This window comes from Colletotrichum spaethianum (assembly GCF_022836535.1).
Source record: "Colletotrichum spaethianum MAFF 239500 DNA, contig43, whole genome shotgun sequence".
Taxonomy (NCBI): domain Eukaryota; kingdom Fungi; phylum Ascomycota; class Sordariomycetes; order Glomerellales; family Glomerellaceae; genus Colletotrichum; species Colletotrichum spaethianum.
Window position 1 is genome coordinate 120,091 of NW_026054813.1, and position 18,770 is coordinate 138,860.

General features: G+C 54.8%; 5 protein-coding genes across 5 annotated transcripts; 3 read left to right on the forward strand and 2 right to left on the reverse strand.

The window, feature by feature from the left end:
- Positions 1 to 397: 397 nt before the first annotated feature.
- ColSpa_11176 (malic acid transport protein) lies at positions 398 to 1,855 on the reverse strand (the record flags this gene model as incomplete). Its single annotated transcript, XM_049277388.1, has 3 exons — positions 398 to 1,487; positions 1,602 to 1,776; positions 1,831 to 1,855. 3 exons carry the CDS (start codon positions 1,853 to 1,855, stop codon positions 398 to 400), a joined length of 1,290 nt encoding a protein of 429 aa, XP_049133345.1.
- Positions 1,856 to 5,114: 3,259 nt separating this feature from the next.
- On the forward strand, positions 5,115 to 9,708 carry ColSpa_11177 (proteasome activator complex subunit 4; the record flags this gene model as incomplete). Its single annotated transcript, XM_049277389.1, has 2 exons — positions 5,115 to 5,581; positions 5,658 to 9,708. The coding sequence occupies 2 exons, from the start codon at positions 5,115 to 5,117 to the stop codon at positions 9,706 to 9,708; spliced, it is 4,518 nt and encodes a 1,505-aa protein (XP_049133346.1).
- A 2,368-nt stretch (positions 9,709 to 12,076) lies between these two features.
- Positions 12,077 to 12,268, forward strand: ColSpa_11178 (uncharacterized protein; the record flags this gene model as incomplete). The annotated part of the gene is made up of 1 exon (XM_049277390.1): positions 12,077 to 12,268. One exon carries the CDS (start codon positions 12,077 to 12,079, stop codon positions 12,266 to 12,268), a length of 192 nt encoding a protein of 63 aa, XP_049133347.1.
- A 2,803-nt stretch (positions 12,269 to 15,071) lies between these two features.
- On the forward strand, positions 15,072 to 16,685 carry ColSpa_11179 (putative transporter; the record flags this gene model as incomplete). Its single annotated transcript, XM_049277391.1, has 4 exons — positions 15,072 to 15,250; positions 15,325 to 15,393; positions 15,456 to 15,594; positions 15,699 to 16,685. The coding sequence occupies 4 exons, from the start codon at positions 15,072 to 15,074 to the stop codon at positions 16,683 to 16,685; spliced, it is 1,374 nt and encodes a 457-aa protein (XP_049133348.1).
- Positions 16,686 to 17,351: 666 nt separating this feature from the next.
- ColSpa_11180 (putative sterigmatocystin biosynthesis P450 monooxygenase stcS) lies at positions 17,352 to 18,310 on the reverse strand (the record flags this gene model as incomplete). The annotated part of the gene is made up of 2 exons (XM_049277392.1): positions 17,352 to 18,264; positions 18,300 to 18,310. The coding sequence occupies 2 exons, from the start codon at positions 18,308 to 18,310 to the stop codon at positions 17,352 to 17,354; spliced, it is 924 nt and encodes a 307-aa protein (XP_049133349.1).
- Positions 18,311 to 18,770: the final 460 nt, after the last annotated feature.

Genomic DNA, 18,770 nt, shown 5'->3' on the forward strand with positions numbered 1-18,770 from the left:
TTTTGGAAGATGCGAAAGTGCGTCCAGATAGCCCCTCTCATTAGGGCTTAGTTCGCCGGGCATCATCATGGACTCACCGGGGACAGGGAAAAGAGTCCCATTCATTCAGTAAAGAGCCCCGATACCTTTCACAAAACCGTTAGGTTGCGCTTTCTTGCCGTTAGAAAAAAAGCCAGGTTCCACAGCGTTGAGTCTATGAGCAAAGAACACTGATATACCTATTCCCAGCTTCTTTCTATACCATACATGAAGCTGGATACATGCAAGGGGTATTGAGCATTGCCAAAAGTCATTAAGGAGTACGCCTGAGCTATATACCAGCCCAACGTCGTCATTGGTATCATCAAACCGAGTGTGGAACCCAGAAGCCTCGCTGAACAAAAAGAAACACCACGCCTTAGTCAGTATCCTCGTCTCGGCCCGGCCAGACGAGCTTTCTCCTGATAACAGCCCGCGCGCAGCAGAAGCCGACAAAGAGCCAGACGGCAACCAAGATGACCGTCAACACTGTCGCGAACCACAGGAGCCCCTCGCTGCCAAATGCCTCGCCCATCCGGATCGAGGCGATAGCGAAGCCGACATTGGGGAAGACAAAGCTCCACCAACTGAGATGGAAGGAGTGATCGGGCATGCCGAACAGCGTGGACAGACAGGCCGAGGAGAAGAACCAGAACGACAGGCCCCAGAGGAAGACGGCACTGAAGAGGGCCATGGCGCGGACGGCCAAGGCTATCGTGCCTGGGTTCTCCATGCCGGCCAGAAATGCCGCGGAGCGGAGGGAGTCGGAGATGAAGGAATCGCTCGCGGACACGAGACGGGGTACCTGGGCGCCCATCGATACCAATGCTGCGGCTGTGAAGCTTGGCGGGCCGACGGCAATGAACATGCCGGGACGCTGCATAGGGAGACCGACGGTCATCAGCCGCATGAGGTAGGTCGCGTACATGAAGGTCGAGACGAGGAAGCCCAGCCCCTGCGCTGCGAGACCCGCACCCAGCATGGCGGCGGCCTGGTCTGGCGGCTGCGAAGAGCCCATGAAGGCGGCGAGCGTACCGGACAGCATGACGGGGAAGATTGGTAGAATCCACGCAGGGGTCATGGCATTTAGCGACAACCGCCTGCGGCCGGTGAAGAGGAGATGGTACATGCCGACGGAAAAGAAAAAGGTGACGATGAGATAAACCCAGAAACACACCCTCAGGGTGTCAATAAGCCAGGGACCGCATTTCGGCACGCCGTAGTGCTGGATATTGGAGAGGGCGGCGGCAATGGAGGGGAAGAAGGTCGGGATGAAGAGGGCTTCGGAGGGGTGGGTGATTACCTTTGCCGGCGTCTTGCGGAAGAAGGAGAAGCGGAGGCACAGGACGATGGTGATGAGGAAGATGAGGACGATGTCGAGGAAGAACACGACTAGGCCTATGGTGTCGAGGCCGCGGAAGCGGTGGGGGGTCTGGCCGAGGAGGAGAGCGATGCCGCCTGTTGACATGCTGGTGAGGGGGGGGGGGGGGGGGGACTGTTAGCCGGCGGGTCGGGATATAGTGGGTCGGGACTGCCGGCACGGCGCGGAGCGGCACGGAAGGGGGGCAGGAGCTACGACTCACGTGAGGGTGTACCACGCAAAGGTGAAGTGATGGATGCGTTCGCGAAGCGAAACCTTTTCGAGAATGGTGCTGGTCCGGGTCTTTGTGCGGGAGAGGGTGGCCCTGAGGCCTGTCGGGGGTGGCTCATCTGAGAGTCGGTCCTCTTCCCTCGTCCGAGTCGAGGCTCGTGAGATGTCTTGAGTGGTGTGAGTGAGTGAGCATGAGCGGAATGGTGTCTGGCGATACGTACTTGCTTCTTCGTCTACAGGAGCCATGGCGGTGGATCTGACATTGAAGGATTAAACGTTTGAGTTCCCGTATTTAGAGCGGATGAAGACTGATCTTAAGGGTGGGTTTCTGACGATTTTCTTTCCTTGAGATTCCAACACTGAGGCGACCGACGTCACTGCACTTGTGCAGCGATTGGGATGGGCCCTGGAATATATCGGCCATGCTGGACGCGCGCAAGTGTGTGAGTCAGCAAAACCAACTGTGGCGCCAAAGTGCGGGCCATGCTAGAAAGTCGCAATTGGGGTTTGAGAAAGGGGCTGTCGTATGATGTTGAGTATTTTCGCGCCATTCTTCACTTGAAAACTACGAGGCAATGGCCCGAGGAAATTTGAGAGCGCTAGCGGCCGGGAAATCTCTAATCGGCAGGGCCGAATCAGGGCTGGGTAACGGTTCGATACGGGGGCGGTGAGCCACTGCCGACGCGGCGCCGTGGTGTCGGGCCAGACCGGGGTGACAGGATTGCCACCCTGCTGGGCTGCTGCTTGGCGCGTGTTCTGCCAGTCATTTTACTAGTTACAGCATGGCTGAAGAGTAAGTTTGTCCAAACATGCATCCGTGACTGATGGTATCCTACAGAGCGACGAGTCTGACTGGGCCCGGTGGTTGTAGGTAGTTGTCAGCCATCCCGGGCTCATTGATAGCACATCATGCGAAACCATCAAGAAACCATTACTGGAGCTCTTTTCTCACATAGGACCTGCTACCTAGTGTGTAGTCTGGATGCTCGCCTCGTGGACCGCATGAGCAGGGGTAGAGAAGCATCCAGAGGCTTAAAATCTGGAGCACCCGGTACTTGCCACGACACGGTTTGACAAAACACCATAATGTACCGGGCGTGCGGGACGCTTTGGGGCCCTTTAGGTCGAGGCGACATGACGGAATCCTTCCCGAGGGCGTCATGCGAGAAAGACTTGGGATGGAAACGTCCGGGCGAAGAACGGGTTGCACGATGCAGGCAGGCGAGAGGCAGGCGTGGACGCAGCCCGCATTCCAGGCGAAAGAAGATAGCACCCACCGCTCGGGGGATTGAAACCGGGCTGCTTCTGGTCATGCGCGGGGAGTTATGGAACGCGCCAGACGGCGGGGGTCGTGAATGATTGCGTCCTCCAAGTGCCGCCTCCGGCGAGCTAAAGGGGAAAGAAGACAAGATCATTCACGCGACATGCATTGACACATTCCATGTCCATGATGCTCACGTATGTCCACCTGCGGGCGGGCTGCAGACGGGCAAATCCAAGTCGAGCCGGGAACGCTCGGCCGGTTCCCCGCCTGTGAACAGATGTCGCCTGGTTGGGCGTGGCTAATCAGTAGATGGGCAGGCGAGAAGACGGCGCAGTGGCGCTTGGCGGGTTAGAAGCCCGAGACTGTTGGGCCGTACGTGCAATTCGGAATTGCATGGCTGTATGAAGCAACAAAGCAATAGCTCTCTCTTGGACATGGATGGTGATGCGGGGAGCCGTCGTGTTGGATGTTGGAACGTGTGGTTTGTGCTTGCTGCAGGATGGCGCCAATCGGCGGTTGGTCCCAGCCGAGACCGTGGCTCTGCGAGGGATGAATACGACTTGTTTGTGGCGGTTATTGCAGTCGTAGAAGAGTGAAAGGAGGAAGAGGAGAAGAAAGTAGTGTTGCGATTGACGAGATGTTGTCTAGTCGCAGCATGTCGTGAACTGCGAGCAGTCGGCGGTGGTGCGATTGTTTCCTCGTTTCAGGTGGTGCAGGCGGATTGGAGACGACACACATTGGGAGAGATGGTTCGTGATGTGACGACGATTGCGGTGCCTTGGGGAAAGCAGTGGTTTGGCGTTGACGCCAAACTGGCACTAGTTGGCGATGCTGAGGGTTGAGACGTGAGGCTCAATTTCGTGGTGGATTTTGTGACGAGAGGTGCTGCGAGTCGCGAGACGACAGGCGCAGGTCCCAGATTGTACTCCGAAGCGAAGATGGAGGTGAAGAGGTACGCAGGAGTACATGAATGCGGACGGGATCAAGAACGAGGGGGCCACTCGGGGTCCTTCCTCCCGCTCAGATGACGCGCCCTAAGAAACGGGCAGCGCAGGAAACAGCGCTGGGATGCAGCTGTCACTGCATGGCGGCCACTGAAAGACGCAGCCGAGGGGGGGGGCGAGAGTGGGGACCTGGACAAGGCTACCAAGGGTGCGTGTGCAGCTCCAATGTACCCTCGCATACTGCGTCCGCAGCGAGGATACATCTGGAGGTGGAAGAGGAGAGCTTCCGGCGCGGTGGTGGCCAGCCCTTCCCGGCAAAGACGAGGCCCAGGCTGCTGCTCTGCTGCATCATCACTCCAACACGCCCGTCAACCTGGAAGGTCGAGCACCACCACCACCACCAACACTTTCCCAACGTCCTCGCACTGCGTCCGGTCACAAGGCACAAAGTCCGCCGTCCATCACAGTCTGTCCGTCCATTGTTCGACTGGCCTCGGTGAGTAAGTGGTGTACGTGATCGATCCTGTTGCCTCTCCCGCTCCATCCAATCCCTCTCCGTGCATCCCCATCAGCATCAGCAGCATTGCCCCCCCACCGGTTGTCGCTGTGCATCATCTGTCTTTTATTCCCACCATAGTATACTTTTACTGCTTGCTTCTGCTGCTTGGGGACGGCATTAATTCGACCACACTTACCCTCCAACAACTCTTCATTCTTCCTTTTCCTCCCTGCGTAGACATATCTGGCTTATCTACGACTTCTCCCGGCATTCGCTCCATATTCCCTTTGCCTCCGAATCCATTACGGAGACGGCAAACGGGGGTTCTGCGGAGAAGCACGAGACACTAGAGCGTCACCACCAATTACTCAGCTTCGAGTCTCGAGTGCATATTCGACAGAGAACACGCAATTGACCAACATTGATAGACAGGCACCCGATCCGATAGCCTCAACCATAGGCACATTCTCGATCTGCGAGCCCTCCCTTCTTCTCGACCACCTCGTCGTTGTCTCCATCCATCCATCCTCGAACTCGCGCGCTCTCCCGGATCAACGCACGCCCCGCGACCGGCGACACCACCCGCACCCGACGCCCCCAGCTGCATTGCATCTCAGCTGTGGTGTGGGAGCGGGAGCTTGATTCCTGCTGCACCCTGTGCGACCACCCCGACCGTTGCTTCCCCTCCGTTTGGTCGCTCTGTCCAACGAGTCGCAAACTTCGACCCATCCTCCAACCCGCCGTCTCGGTCTCTGTGTCGTCTCGTCTCCACGAGACGCCATCACAGCCATCGCAGCCATGGACGAGACACCGGGGCCTCTGCCCTCCAACCACGCCGCTGCCCTGGCCGCCGCCTCTACTGCCCACTTCCTGTCGAGCCACTTCGCCTCCGTCGACACAATCTCGAGATCCAATTCCCCCGGCCCGCCGTATACCAAGACCGACGAGGATGACAAGAAGCGGTACCGTCCGCGCACCTTTAGCTACTTCAACCACCTGCCCTTCCCCGTCGAGGAAGAATCACAGCGTGACGCGGCTCTGGCCGGTATCCTGAAGCAGCTCTATATCGCCATCAAGGCGGAAGATTTCAGCCCCGGCGCCCTGCATTGGACGAGGGAGCTGACGGGATGGCTAAACCTCAAGTTCGAGATGACGCGCGAGCTTCGTGCCACCCTGGCCAAGCTCTACTACCACCTCTGCCTCGCTCCTGGCCTCGAGCCGAGCACCGCCGACCGCTTCCTGCGCATGGTGGTCATTCTGACGAGGTGCGCTGCCCACCCATATCCCCTCCCCTCCCCTCTTGCCATGCATCCCCATCAACTGACCGTGCCATTCTCGCAGGAAATACCACTACCTGAAACCCGTCGACGACCTACTACTCGATTGGCGTCCGCTCTGGAGGGAGATCAAGGCCTTGGTCCTGCCGTCAGAGGTCGCTTCGCACCAGACAAACCGTCGCCGCTCTCAGAAGCAGCTGTGGAAGTTGTGTCTCCATGCCCAGACCTACTTCGACCCCAAAGACCGCAAGGAGATGCTCGATGAGTTCCTCCCTTACTTTAGCACATCAGACGTCTCCAATGCCTACATTGTCGTCGGGACCATCAACGCGCTGCTCCCCACCGACGTCGCCCCCGCGTCGGTGCCGTGCTCCCAGCCGCAGGAGTTCATGCCGACGCTGTTCCACCTCTGGTCCCTCATTGCGAGATCCAAGAGCTTCGACGTCTTCTTTATCGATCTCTACTCCCGCATGGCTCGCGACTTTCTGCAGGCCTCCAACACGCCCTTTGATGCCCATGGCATCTTCACGCAGGAACAATCGGATTGGATATTCACCGCCATCCTCCGCCTAACGGAGATCCCGGTTGGCCAGGCCAACTCGCCGTATTCGACTCTAGACTACTCGTCAGGTCTGGGTCTGTATCTCGAAAAGGACAAAAAGAAGTACCCCACGGCGTACATGATCGCCAGGTGGATTGTCTACTCTCTGTCTCCCAAGTGTCTGGAGCAAGAGAGCTCCATCCTGGCCAGCCTCGAAGGTCTGCTTGAGGCCATTGACACCTTCTACCATCCCTCCAACGTCGGGTCATGGACGACATTCCTGGGCCAGTTCACCGTCTATCTCACAGATATCTTCGTCTCTCGCTGGAATCGCGAGAAGAGCGGTGAGCTGGATACGCCAGAGGACCGCAAGATCACACCTGCCCTGAAGCGCCGCTTTGTGTCTGCCCTCAAGGAGGTTACCTACATGGGCTTGTTCTCCAAGAGCAACAGGGTAGCTCACTACTATTACGCCTCGCTCCAAGGCCTGGCCTACCTGGAACCCAACCTGATCTTGCCCGGGGCTCTGCAGCGCTTCTATCCCAGTTTGCAGGGTCTCGTCGAGGTCCACCGCACGACGTCAAGTTTGAACGGCTTGCAGATGATTGCCAATGTCATGTCCAAGACCAAGGGTTTCCGCTGCCACATTACCGCTCTTCTCGCGCTCGCTCTGCCCGGTATCGACGCCAACGATCTGGGAAAGACGCAGTACACCCTCAACTTTATCCAGAGTGTGGCCTACAGCATCCCAATGGTGCCTCTTACCAAGGACGGCGACTCCGTTCACGGCACCGCCTTGGCCATGGAGTGGGTGCAGGGCGAGATGGAACGCATGGAGCGCGAGGGTCAAGACATTAAGCTTGATTACGAAACGGAGCTCTCCGACGAGGATGAGGCAAACATTCTCAGGTCTTCCACAGCGGGTCTCGGCGAGTTTGTCATCGCCCTCCTCGGCAAAGTCTTCACCCTTTTGGAGAACTTGCCGGACGCGTCCCACATCAGGGGAGGCACACCAGAGGACAATGTCATTAATGCGCTGCCGGCGGCCCTCTCTCCCCTCTTTGCGTCGCTTTCGCCAGAGCTCTTCGATACGGCCCTCGAGAAGCTCTCTTCATTCGTCTCAACGCACGTTGTGCACCAGGCGAGAGACGCAATGGCTTGGATCCTAAACGCACTGTGCAAGGTCAACCCCGAAAAGACCCTCAAGGTCTTCATCCCCATGCTCATTGTCAACATCCGTAACGAGATTGACTTCAATCATGCTGCGTCAGACCGGAGCAGCGGTACGGACTACCTGCCCAGGGACCGCGCCCTTGTGTGGCACGTCAGCATGCTCGGCATGGCTGTCGTTCATGTCGGTAACGAGGTCTTGAAATACCAGACCGAACTTCACGACATCGCAAAGTATATGCAGGAGAAGTGCCGTGGTCTGCCCACCATCCATATTTCCAACTACATCCACCACCTTCTACTGAACCTTACGCACACGTATCCCATCGACACTGCGTTGTACGAGCCCGACATCATCGAGCGGGGACTCGATGTGGCCGACTGGGGAAAGACGACTTCCCCTGCTGACTTGACAATCAAGTGGCACCGACCATCCGCGGGCGAAGTGCAGTTCGCCGTGGAGCTGTTCGATTCGCAGACCAAGGCGGCGGCGCGGAAACTGGATCTGCTCATGAGCGAGAACCCCCCCGTAAGCCGGAAGGGAAAGAACAAGGAGTGGTCAGATGAAGTCTCGAGACTATTCCAGCAAATAAGGTTGGTCATTTCGGGAATGGCGACGTTGTTCGACCCGCATCGTGCTTCCGGCGAGAGCCCGAATGGCAACACCGGCGTCGATGACGAAGGCGACACCGCAATGGACGACGATGATCCTCTTGCGGAGGCTGCCGAAGACGAGGAGACGCGACCTCAATACCGCTATGACGCTGGGTATCTCCTGACTGACGAAGACCCTGCGTACCACAAGCTGCACGAGCTTAGGGAAGATGTTGGACAACTCCTGTGCCGAAGTCACGAGTTCCTCAACCAAAACCAGGAAGACGACGTCTTCTGTTTCACCGCGCTCTACGCAGCCTACAGAACATGGATCACCGACGTCGGCATCGAGCGATCCGCCCATCCGCTGGAGAGACATCTCCGCCTTTACAAGTCAGACATCTCTGCCTTTAAGATCAGCGGTCTTCGAAAAGTGTATCCACGACCACTGCTGATCAAGCGCGCGGATGCTTATCAGCTTCTCCGCGTGAAACACAACGCATCGGCACGGCAGAAGAGCGAGCTGGACAAGCAGCTCCTGTTGAATCTGGCCCAGTCGTCCGTATCTCCATACGCCGATGTACGGCGTGTTGCTCAGAACGCTCTTGACTCCTCGCTCAAGGCTCTCATTGGCGGCCGGCCCCTCGTCATCCCGATCTTGCTCGAGAGGCTCCGGGTGGCGCTGGACGAGGTGGATCATGACCGTATCAAGGGTGCCATGTACACGCTGTTCTTCACGAGCTTGCTCAAGACCATGGTCAGGGACTGGAGATTTGCCCCGGATGCCCTGCGACTCTACCTCCGAGCAGGCACCATTGACAAACCCAGCATCCAGCAGCTCGGTGCGACGGCACTCTTCCCTCTGCTGGACTTTGGCAAGCCTTTTGAGCGGATGATCATCGTCAACCAGGACTTTGTCGAGCCGATCCGCCCAACTGACGACTGCTCTCGCGCCATTAGCAGCCGTCACAACTTCATCGTCCAGAGGCGGGAACGCGTCGAGAAGAAGAAGGCTGCCCTTGGACTAGAGTTAACAGAGATGGCAAAGGCCGCCCATTGGAAGATAGCGTCCCGTTGCGCCATCTTCGCGAGCAACATGTGCTTGCGGTTCGACACCCTCGCACCCCCGGAGTTCATCGCTCTGGTGACGCAGGGCACAAACGATACTCATCCTGGACTGCGTGCGAGCTACATGTCCGCGTTCACTTCCGTCTTCGAAGCCGTGGAGATGCGCGCCGCTTACGACCACGACTACCGCAACTACCTGCTGGAGAAGGAGAAGGACCGTAATAAAGTTACGGTTGAGGTCCCCAAGGGAGATGCAGCCTTCACGCAGAAGTACCTCGATGCGTTCGCCAGTCCCGAGAACGCAGAGTACATGGTTGACTCGGACCACCCTGGTTGGTTGGTTTGGGGCAAAAAGTTCCTTGCCTCGCGCGCAAAGCCCATGCCCTTCACCGACTACGATGAGACGGAGACGGCAGTCAGAAAACAGATTGGGGACATGATCACGAGGGAATGGCTGAAGACGTGTTTCGATTACCTCAAGCAGGAACCCCGCGATGCGAACGCCGACAGGTTCCGCATGGGCAATGTGTACATGCTGATGCACGTGTTCGATCTGATGCACTACGGAGGAACGGCGATCAAGCTAGACGACGTCAAGGAGCTTACCATGGAGGTCTATGGCGACGGCAGCGACAAGCACCAGCATCGTGCCACAGCGGAGATCGTGGCCGCGCTCTTGTGCGGATCCAGCGATGACCCCCCGACTTCCGCAACCAAGTCTGGGGATTCGCTGCGCCTCTAATGCTGAAGGTCCTTAACGAGGACCTCACGCCCGAGAACCTGCAGTACTGGGTCTCTTGCTTGCATTTGACGGTCGACCCCAAGGACCCTCGCCGATCTCACGAGCTTGTCGATGCTCTGAGTTCCTTCAGGCTCGACATGTCCTCCAACGCCGCCTTCAAGGAGTCAAGCAAGGTTCAGGTCTTGGAGTTCATTATTACCGATTCGGGCTGGCATTTCCGCCATGAGAAGCCCATCCTTGCCGACTTCCTCTCTCACATTGACCACCCTTACAAGACCGTCAGAGAAGCAATGGGCCGAGTCATTGCCACCATCTATCGCACACGCTACCATGAATCTTTTGAGAATGTGGACAAGCTCCTGGATGCCAATAAATCTGCCTCGTCTCTTGGGATCCGTCCCTACGAACCCACCAAGGAGTTTTCTGAGACGGTACTCGAAATCTTCGACCGTCTTGAGAAGTGGCGTCATGAGCGCACTCCTGGCCAACAGACGCCTTCCTCCTACACAAGTGGCTCCAAGACAGTCTTGACTTGGCTTGACAGTACATTATCGTCACAGGAGTGCACGCAGCTGATGCCGTTCTTCCCTGAGCCTTTCATGGAACAGTTGCTCCACATGATGGATGTCAAGGAGGACCCCGAGTTGATGCGCCTTGCATACCACGTCTACCGCCATCTTCCCAACATCCCGTTCCGCATTGGCGAAGACGGCTCCTTCATTGACGCTTTGGTCCGGATTGGCAAGTCGGCCACGAGCTGGCATCAACGCCTGCGATCCATGGTGAATATGCAGGTCATCTACTTCCGCCGTCTCTTCCTCATCGAGAAGAAGCAGCGGGACATCTTGTTCAACGCCGTCAGCGACATGCTAGCAGATCCACAACTCGAGGTCCGGTCCTGCGCTTCGGCCACTTTGGCCGGCATGATTCGATGCTCGCCAAAGCGAATCCGTGACCCCACCATCCAGATCCTCAAGAAGCGCTTCGAAGACAGTCTCCGCCTCAACCCGATGCCCAAGCGGAAGCTGCCTGGCACCGAAACGCCGATAGACAACAACAAGCAGATTGTACGTCGCCATGCCGCCGTTCTGGGCCTCGGTGCCCTTATCGAGGCTTTCCCGTACGCCACGCCCCCTCCATCCTGGATGCCCGAGGTCCTCCAGATCCTAGCCACACGCGCCGCCAGCGATCCTGGCGTGGTTGGCAAAGCCACAAAGGCCGTCCTCTCCGACTTCAAGAAGACAAGACAAGACAGCTGGAGCGTTGATCAAAAGGTACGTTGTTACAACCCTACTCTCCACCCTGCATCCTTGCTCCCCTCCCATGCTATCTTCTCGTTTCAACGTAAGCCAGTAACTAACATCTTTGCAGTACTTCACACCGGAGCAGCTCGAGGACTTGGAGGGTGTTTTATGGAAGAGTTATTTCGCGTGATTGGCGCAGGGGAATAGTTGCGTGGGGAGTACGCTTGTTACATGAATTCTGGACAGTCATAAAAGGCATGGAGACGGTATGATATCCAACATGGGAGACAGGATTGCATGGATCTGATAGAGGGGGCTCTGGGATGCACAGTGCGTCTTGAGCTAGTATTGTAGCTCGCTATTGTCATTCATCGCATATACCGGCCGATCCAGTGACTACTCCGCGGTGGTGTGTTGTTTCTTGTCGTGGCAATGGATACGTCTGTTCTCTAGGGAGTAGAACAAACGCAGAGCTGGACATTCGTCCACCGAGATTCTTCGATGACATTGAGGGCAGTTGCTCGAGTGGCATGCAAAACTACCGAAAGATTGAACTCTTAATTTGATTGAGTTAGATGCAATGGAGTCTACGGAAATGAGCCAGCGTTCTGGGAAGTAATAAGACGCCGCCGCTGGGGCATACGCTCGAGGGAGATCGCCATCACCTCAAACAGTATGAGGGGCAGACGAGCGCGTGGAAGCAGGGACAAGAGGCTCGCTGTCGCCGTTTCAAAGTTTCAGGTCCCGACCGAGTATTCCCTACGGGGGTGCGGCTGACTCGCTCGCTGCTGAAGGCGGCTTGATCGGCGGAACTCAAGTAGATTGACATCCCCAGCTAGAGAGTCGGCTACATTTCCCGTGGGTTCCTGGGGAAAGAGAGAGAGAGAGAGAGAGAGAGAGAGAGAGAGAGAGAAAGAGAGAGAGAGAGAGAGGTCGTTGAGGAGTTGGGTACAAAGACCGAACGAACTGCGCGCCTTGCTTTGGGGTGTGGTTCGTCTCAATTATCGGTCGATCCTGACAATCATTTGCACCTGGCCAAGACGCATACGTCGTTAGAGTGACCCGCACACCAACGAAGCAGTACCTACTCGCCTCTTCCGGATCGCGTACCCCGAGCCCTCGAGATGAAGACTACCGTCACAGCGCTGGCCTTGTTTGTTGCCGTCGTTCTCGGCAATACGGCGTGGACCTGCCTGGACAGCAGCAACAAATACATCGATGTCTGTTCCAGCTCAGGAGGTACTCCTGTCGGCGTCGGCGTGAGTTTTATGGCGCGGCGATTTGCTTCGGCGTCGGGCGCGGATGCTAATGGTTGAGTCGTATTGTTGCCTTGACGATGCGAATGCCACAACGATGAACAAGTATGGTAATGCGTGCCAAGCCAGGTCCGGTTCAACTCAGCGTACCCAACAGAGTTGCTAAGCGTAAGCCCGGGATGCGTAGGTTGGGGAGATGGCTTGATGTTTGAATTGTACGTGGTGGTTTTTGGTTCCGCGGTAATTTTTGCAGCGTTGATACCGGCGGTGGTGATATTGTTTGGTTAGACTCCATTCTATGACGATACATACGGCCGTCAACTAGCTTTCACTTTCTGATGCCGACTCAGCATCCATTTAGGCTCTTGGTGGTGGTCACCTGTTGTGCGATTCATGAGTTTACAATCAAGTTGGAGAGATGCAGCTGATCTGACCAGTTGTCCAAGGTCCTGGAACGGGCCGCTGAAGGACTCGTTTGCTTAAAAAGTCTGTAGTTTGGTTCGCAGCAGCCTCCATGGTGTCAATTTCACCGGCGTTTCCTAGTGAAGCTCACGGCGTTCCCAGCTAATGAGTATTTGTCTGACTAGAACGAGAGACTTTGCCCAACTCCGAGAGGCTCAATGTGGTTGGCTCTCCTTCGATTAGAAAGATTATTGGAACGTATGTGAAACTCTCCTCTTTGGGCGTATTTTACATGATACCATCGCGTTTTCGATAATTGGTGGCGTTAACAGGTCAGAGGTGGACGGGAAGCCAAGGATTTCCGACACCCTGGGAACGCCAGTACAAGTTGATCTCGTCTCGGTCCAGGTCGGACTAGAACCATCCATCTTTCATAGACACGATGAACCCGGTGCACTCCTCAAAGTTCGATTCGTTCTTGTGACCTCATCCATTGTTTTGTGAGAACTTCAGTGCGGCAATAGAGCAGCCTCTGATGATATCTGGGCCTTACGATCTGAAAATTAAGAGAAGAGAATGATTCGGTACGTGGACGCTGGTGTGATGCGTTATCCAGCTGAGGAACCAAGGCACCCATAGTGCTGTATCCTCTTCCAGCACATCATCTGTAATGTCCCCGACCTAGAAGTGTGGTACCTATGCAAAAGCGGCAGCTTGAGGCTTCATCAAGTTTGTTCTTCCTGGGGAGGGGCTGTTTGAGTGACCTTCAAACAGCAGACTGAGTGCAATCACTGACGTAGCCCAGTGATGCAATTCGAGTGAGAGGCATTGGGTTTCTTGTCTTCTAGATATTCAGTTTCTGATACACATTCTGTCATTTCTCTCTATCTTGAACATCTGTCTGGCACAAGCATCAGGGCTTTACGCATGATGGTTGCTCAAACACGAGATAGCGACATGAACGCCAGAGCTTTAGTCGTGCGCTCCTTCCAAAGGGCCAGTTTTCAGTTGGCAAAGAGTTTGGACTTGATTGAGCCTCCTTGAAGCGCAACTACAGGTGAAAGGTTGTTCTGCGGTTAAGCACCTCCTCGGGAAGTTGAAACGAAATCTTATTCGATGTGTTGTCAATGGTTTTTATCCAATGACACTTTGATACTACATACGTCGCGTCGACACAGTATTTATGCGTAAGGCTCATGGACTTTTTACGGCTGTTGAACTAACCTGAATATTTGAACCATAGACTCGGCAGATTTCGGTCGAAGCTACGGTAGTGGACGCACCACTCATAAATCATAGGCTGGAAGATGGATTCACCACGCGATGTGGTTTGTTGAATTGCCCAAGAAGTGGCAAGAAGAAACATAATTGTCGGCGCTTCATGTGCGGTCCGACATTCTTGTTTTTCGAGCTCAAGGGTCAAGTGCGTGTACTAATGTGGATAAAAGGATCTAAAACCTTGAAACATCCCATGGCGGCTCTGCTGGGCGCAATCATTCTTCATGTGCCAAGTAGAATATCGAGCCAGAATTTGACTGAGCCCAGGCTTTTCGGTCAACTTCCGACTACCAAGAGGCCTTGGAATCTTGGACACCTTGGCCCGGCTTGGTGTCCCGTAGTTTTCTTCAAGTCAGCATCTTTGTAACTTGATGACCACACTCCACAACAGATCGTTGTCTCCTAACCATTTCAACCTTTACCGCCGTACCTTGTCAAATTGTGAGATCCCTCCCGAGTTTGCTTGGGGCCAAGGAACCCCAGCCGGAGGCCGGCTTGGCATACTTGTCGACCTCTGCCCATTCCGTGCGTTCAGCGGCTCTCAAAGAGATGCAGGCCGTGGCGCCGAGCCATTCGACTTCACTCCGGAAACTTCACCACGATAAGACGTGGGCTTTCTGTTTCGTCCGCCACCTCAGTTTTGCTGACTTGCCCCTCATCACAGCTTACGGAACTCACATCTGAAGAGTCCATCGGTGATCTGTGGGGTCTGTTGATGCGGGGTTTGGATGGTAAACATCTCGGTCATGGTCTCAGGCGAATATGTGGAGGATCTGGGGAGAGACCCGCCGGCCACAAATCTGGTCAGCAGAGTTGCAGAAGTACGGAGGCGGGGTCTGGGGAAAGGTTCTTATCGAGGGCGGGGATATATGGGGAATTGAAACGAACGCAAGCGTTTGGTCTGGTTGCGATGAGCCCTAACGGAACAGGCCTCCGTAACATTACTGACCATCCAACTGAGCACCGCTTTGCCTATAAGAAGAACCTATTCTCGTATTCTAGCAACCAGCACTTTTGGTTCATCGTCGGCCGTTCCTCTCTTGTGATTTAATCCCGCCCTCGTCGTAACACTGACAATGGTCAACCAAGAGAAGTCCTTGCCCAGCAGGGTGGTGGTATCCCTCCCTCTTCCACTATCATCGAGAACAACACTGCGGATCAGGTCACCAAAGATCCGTCTATCATGGAAGCCAACGAAGCCAAAGGTGATTTGCTTCCCACTCCAGAAGAGCAGATCGACGCCTTGGGCATCCCGAACTGGAGAGAGCTTGAGAAAAAGGTTGTCAAGCGCCTCGATATTACCCTTCTCCCATGCTTGTGGGTCCTGTATCTGTTCAACTACTTGGATCGTGCTTCAATCGCGTAAGTGCCCCAGTCGACTACCACTCACTCTGAGCCAAGCTGACTTTTGGTTTCTTCAGACAAGCTCGTCTTAGTAGCTTGGACGAGGACCTAAATCTTGAGGGCTACCAGTATGGCACTGCCGTGTCGATTCTCAGCGTCGGGTAAGTGCATAAGGATGTAGCCTTGTTTCTCGTTCTGCAGGTCTGCTCTAACACGATGAAAGCTACGTCCTCGGCCAGATTCCTTCCAACATGATCATCGGAAAAGTCCGACCCAGTCTTTACCTCTGCTGCATGGCTTTGATCTGGTCTAGCGTTTCGGCGGCTACTTGTGGCGTGAAAAACTACCAGGGTCTTATCGCAGTAAGATTCTTCCTTGGTGTAGTTGAAGCCCCGTTGTTTCCAGGTGTAAGTTCTTTCCACTCCACCAGTTGACTCTCTCTGGACGACCTCCTGACCCCTGTCAGGCTATATACGTCATGTCCTGCTGGTACACTCGACGAGAAATGGCTCTGCGCTGTGCTATTCTATACACTGGCCAGACGCTTGCTTTCTGCACGGCAGGCTTGATTGCTGCGGCCGTTTTCGGAACCCTCGAGGGTAAACATGGCTTAGCCGGCTGGCAGTGGCTCTTCATCGTGCTCGCTTCAGTCGGTGCAGGCCTTGCTATGATTGCGCTCTTTATTCTCCCAGACTACCCCGACTCGAGCACCGGCAGTGCACGCTGGTCAATGACCGAGGACATGCGCAAAGTAGCTGCTGCCCGAATCTTGGCTGACCGCGTGTCTACCTCCGAAGCCAAGGCTGGTGTCTGGGCCGGACTAAAAATGAGCGTCTTCGACTACAAAATGTGGCTCCTCGTCGGCTTGAATATCGGTATATCAGCCGCTTATGGCTTTTCCAACTTCTTCCCCTCGATCGTGCGCGGTTTTGGCTACAACAACACCATCACACTTGTTCTGACCGCGCCGCCCTACATCTTCGCCGCCCTCGGATCTCTAGTGAATGCTTGGCACTCGGATCGATCAAAGGAGCGCGGCTACCACTTTGCCGGCCCAATCGCATTTGGCTGTATCGGCTATGTCATCTGCCTGGCCACAGAAAACCGAAACGCCAGATACGGTGCAAGCTTCATTTATGTGGCCGGAATGTATGTCGCTAACCCACTAGTTTCCACGTGGACATCGAATACTATGGGAAGAACGCCGGAGAAGCGTGCTATTTCGGTAGCGCTTGTCAACGTTCTTGGCCAGATCGGTAATCTGATTGCCCCCTACTTCTTCGTTGAGTCAGATGAGCCGCGTTACAGGCTTGCTTTCATCATGATGATGGTTATGGGTATGTTCGCCTGCGCAAGCGCAATGGGGCTGAAGTTCTACCTCTACCGTGCCAACAGGAGGCTTTACAGGGAGGCTGTCCGGAATGGGACGGTTTACAATCCATACGTCATGTAGAGACGTCCATACTCGGTTGGGATCTCCTTGTTGCCCGTCAATATGCTTTGCGTGTTTCCTACTCGCACGGCTTGAATCTAACATGCCTCGGACATGGGACCAAAACTTGATGCAAATCATGTATAGAAGTGTTATCGGTAATGAACTACACTCCCTGTCTCCTCGCGAAAATGCTCCGTCCAAGTAGCAGTTCCTAGTGCTCATAGATGTCTATGCCTACATCTAACCATCAACGGTACCTTTTGCCAAACAAGAAAAACCTTTTGCTTCGATGGCCATCTCACAGACTCCTCAGTCAACTCAAGGTCAAAGTGCCAAAGGAGCTTGGTAAGAATGATTCGTAGCTCGGCGTATGCCATGCTTGAAACCCCAGGTTAGCTGCTGGTGAGATGTAAATGCTGAGTCGTGAACTTATCGTACCTCTTACCAATACAGTTTCTCGGCCCCAATGAGAATGGCTGGCTCGAAAATTTGTCGTCGTTGGTAAAACTAACGGGACAATCGCTCTCCAGCCAACGTTCCGGTACGAAATCCTGGGGATTTTTCCAGTTGTGCTTCGAGTGACCCGCTGAGAGTTGGTGAACGCCGACTGCCGTCTGCGTATCGGTTAGTCATAAACGTATCAGCCCAAGTCGAAAAGCTGACTTCACTGCCACTATGAAGGATTTAACTTACACCACCGGGTACCCATTTGCCGTCGATTTCTTCGCCCTGACCAGGCACAAATCTTGGCAAAGTGCTTGGACTTGGAGGATACATTCTCAATCCCTCTTCAATCACCGCCTTAAGGTACCTCAACTCCCCCGTTGACGCCATTGAAATGTCTGTCTCTTTGTGAAATGCGTTTCTGACCTCTTGAGTCAATGTAATGTACTTCTCGGGGTTGCTACACAAATGAAATGTGATCCCAGAAAGCGCTGTGGCGGTTGTGCCACTGCCCGCCACGATGAAAGCTGACGCCATTCTGACCAGATCGGCGTTGCCCAGATCTGCCTGAGGGTTCTCCAAGATGTAACTCATGAAATCTTTTCTGCCATTTGCCTGCTGAAGTCGGCGCTTGACTTTTGCGGCTGTCAGCTCTCCATGTTTTTTCACTGCTGCCTTCTGAGCCTTCGGCGCCAGCCATTCCAGCCAGCTTTCAAGACGATAATGAATCGCAAACTGATAACGAACTATGCCCTGCGCTCGAGCACCAATGACATGCAGCCATGGTTGAGATGCGTCGTCAAGACAGCCAGCAGCCTGTCCAAATGCCAAATCGCTGATGATGTCGAATGAGGCTAAACTGAACCACTTGACGATGTCCTGTGGAACACCGCTCTTGCTGGAGTATCGCAGCTGCTCGACCAGTTTGTCCGCATACAGCCGAAGGATGTCTTCTTGTTCTCTCAACGCCCGCTCGCTGAATGCTGGAAGTACGGCTTTTCGCAGTCGGGCGTGGGGCTCCTGGTCGGCCGTTACAATACCGCCGTTGCGCACTGCGGGGTTGGTAATGCCTGGCCCGGCAATCCCGCGACCGTCGAAGCACTTTGCAAACTCGGGTGAACGTTGGCCGTAAATCTTTCTCCAAGCCGCGGAACTTGTGTAAGAAAGCTCGTCAGGTGCGATTCTTACAACTGGCCCATATCGCTCGTGTAAGCCTCGAATTTTCCAAGCTAGGTTGCCTTGGAGATTGACCAAGTTCCAAGTTAGTCTAGTAGCCGCCCAGAGTCGAGGACCAGGATACTGTCGCAGCGGATGAAAGTAGATATTGTACACCATACGGTTAGTGATAAAAAGTACAGGCTACATCATGTCAGCTAGCACACGTGATAAAGAAACGGGCAACTTAATACGCAAATAATGATTAGTATGAGAGCAATCACAGTGCGCGACGCGCAAACTGTAGCGTGCCCATGCAACAACCACGCCAGGTCCGACATATGGTAGTTGGAGCCGTTGGCCACAACGTAGAGAAGCAATGCAACATCACTGAGTGCCTATGCCAAGCATCACGGGTCGGAACGTCTTTATGCTCATGGCGAACGTCCACTCCACATGCTCATGAGTCAAGGAGTGTCTATGTAAAGACGAGTAGTAAGTCGA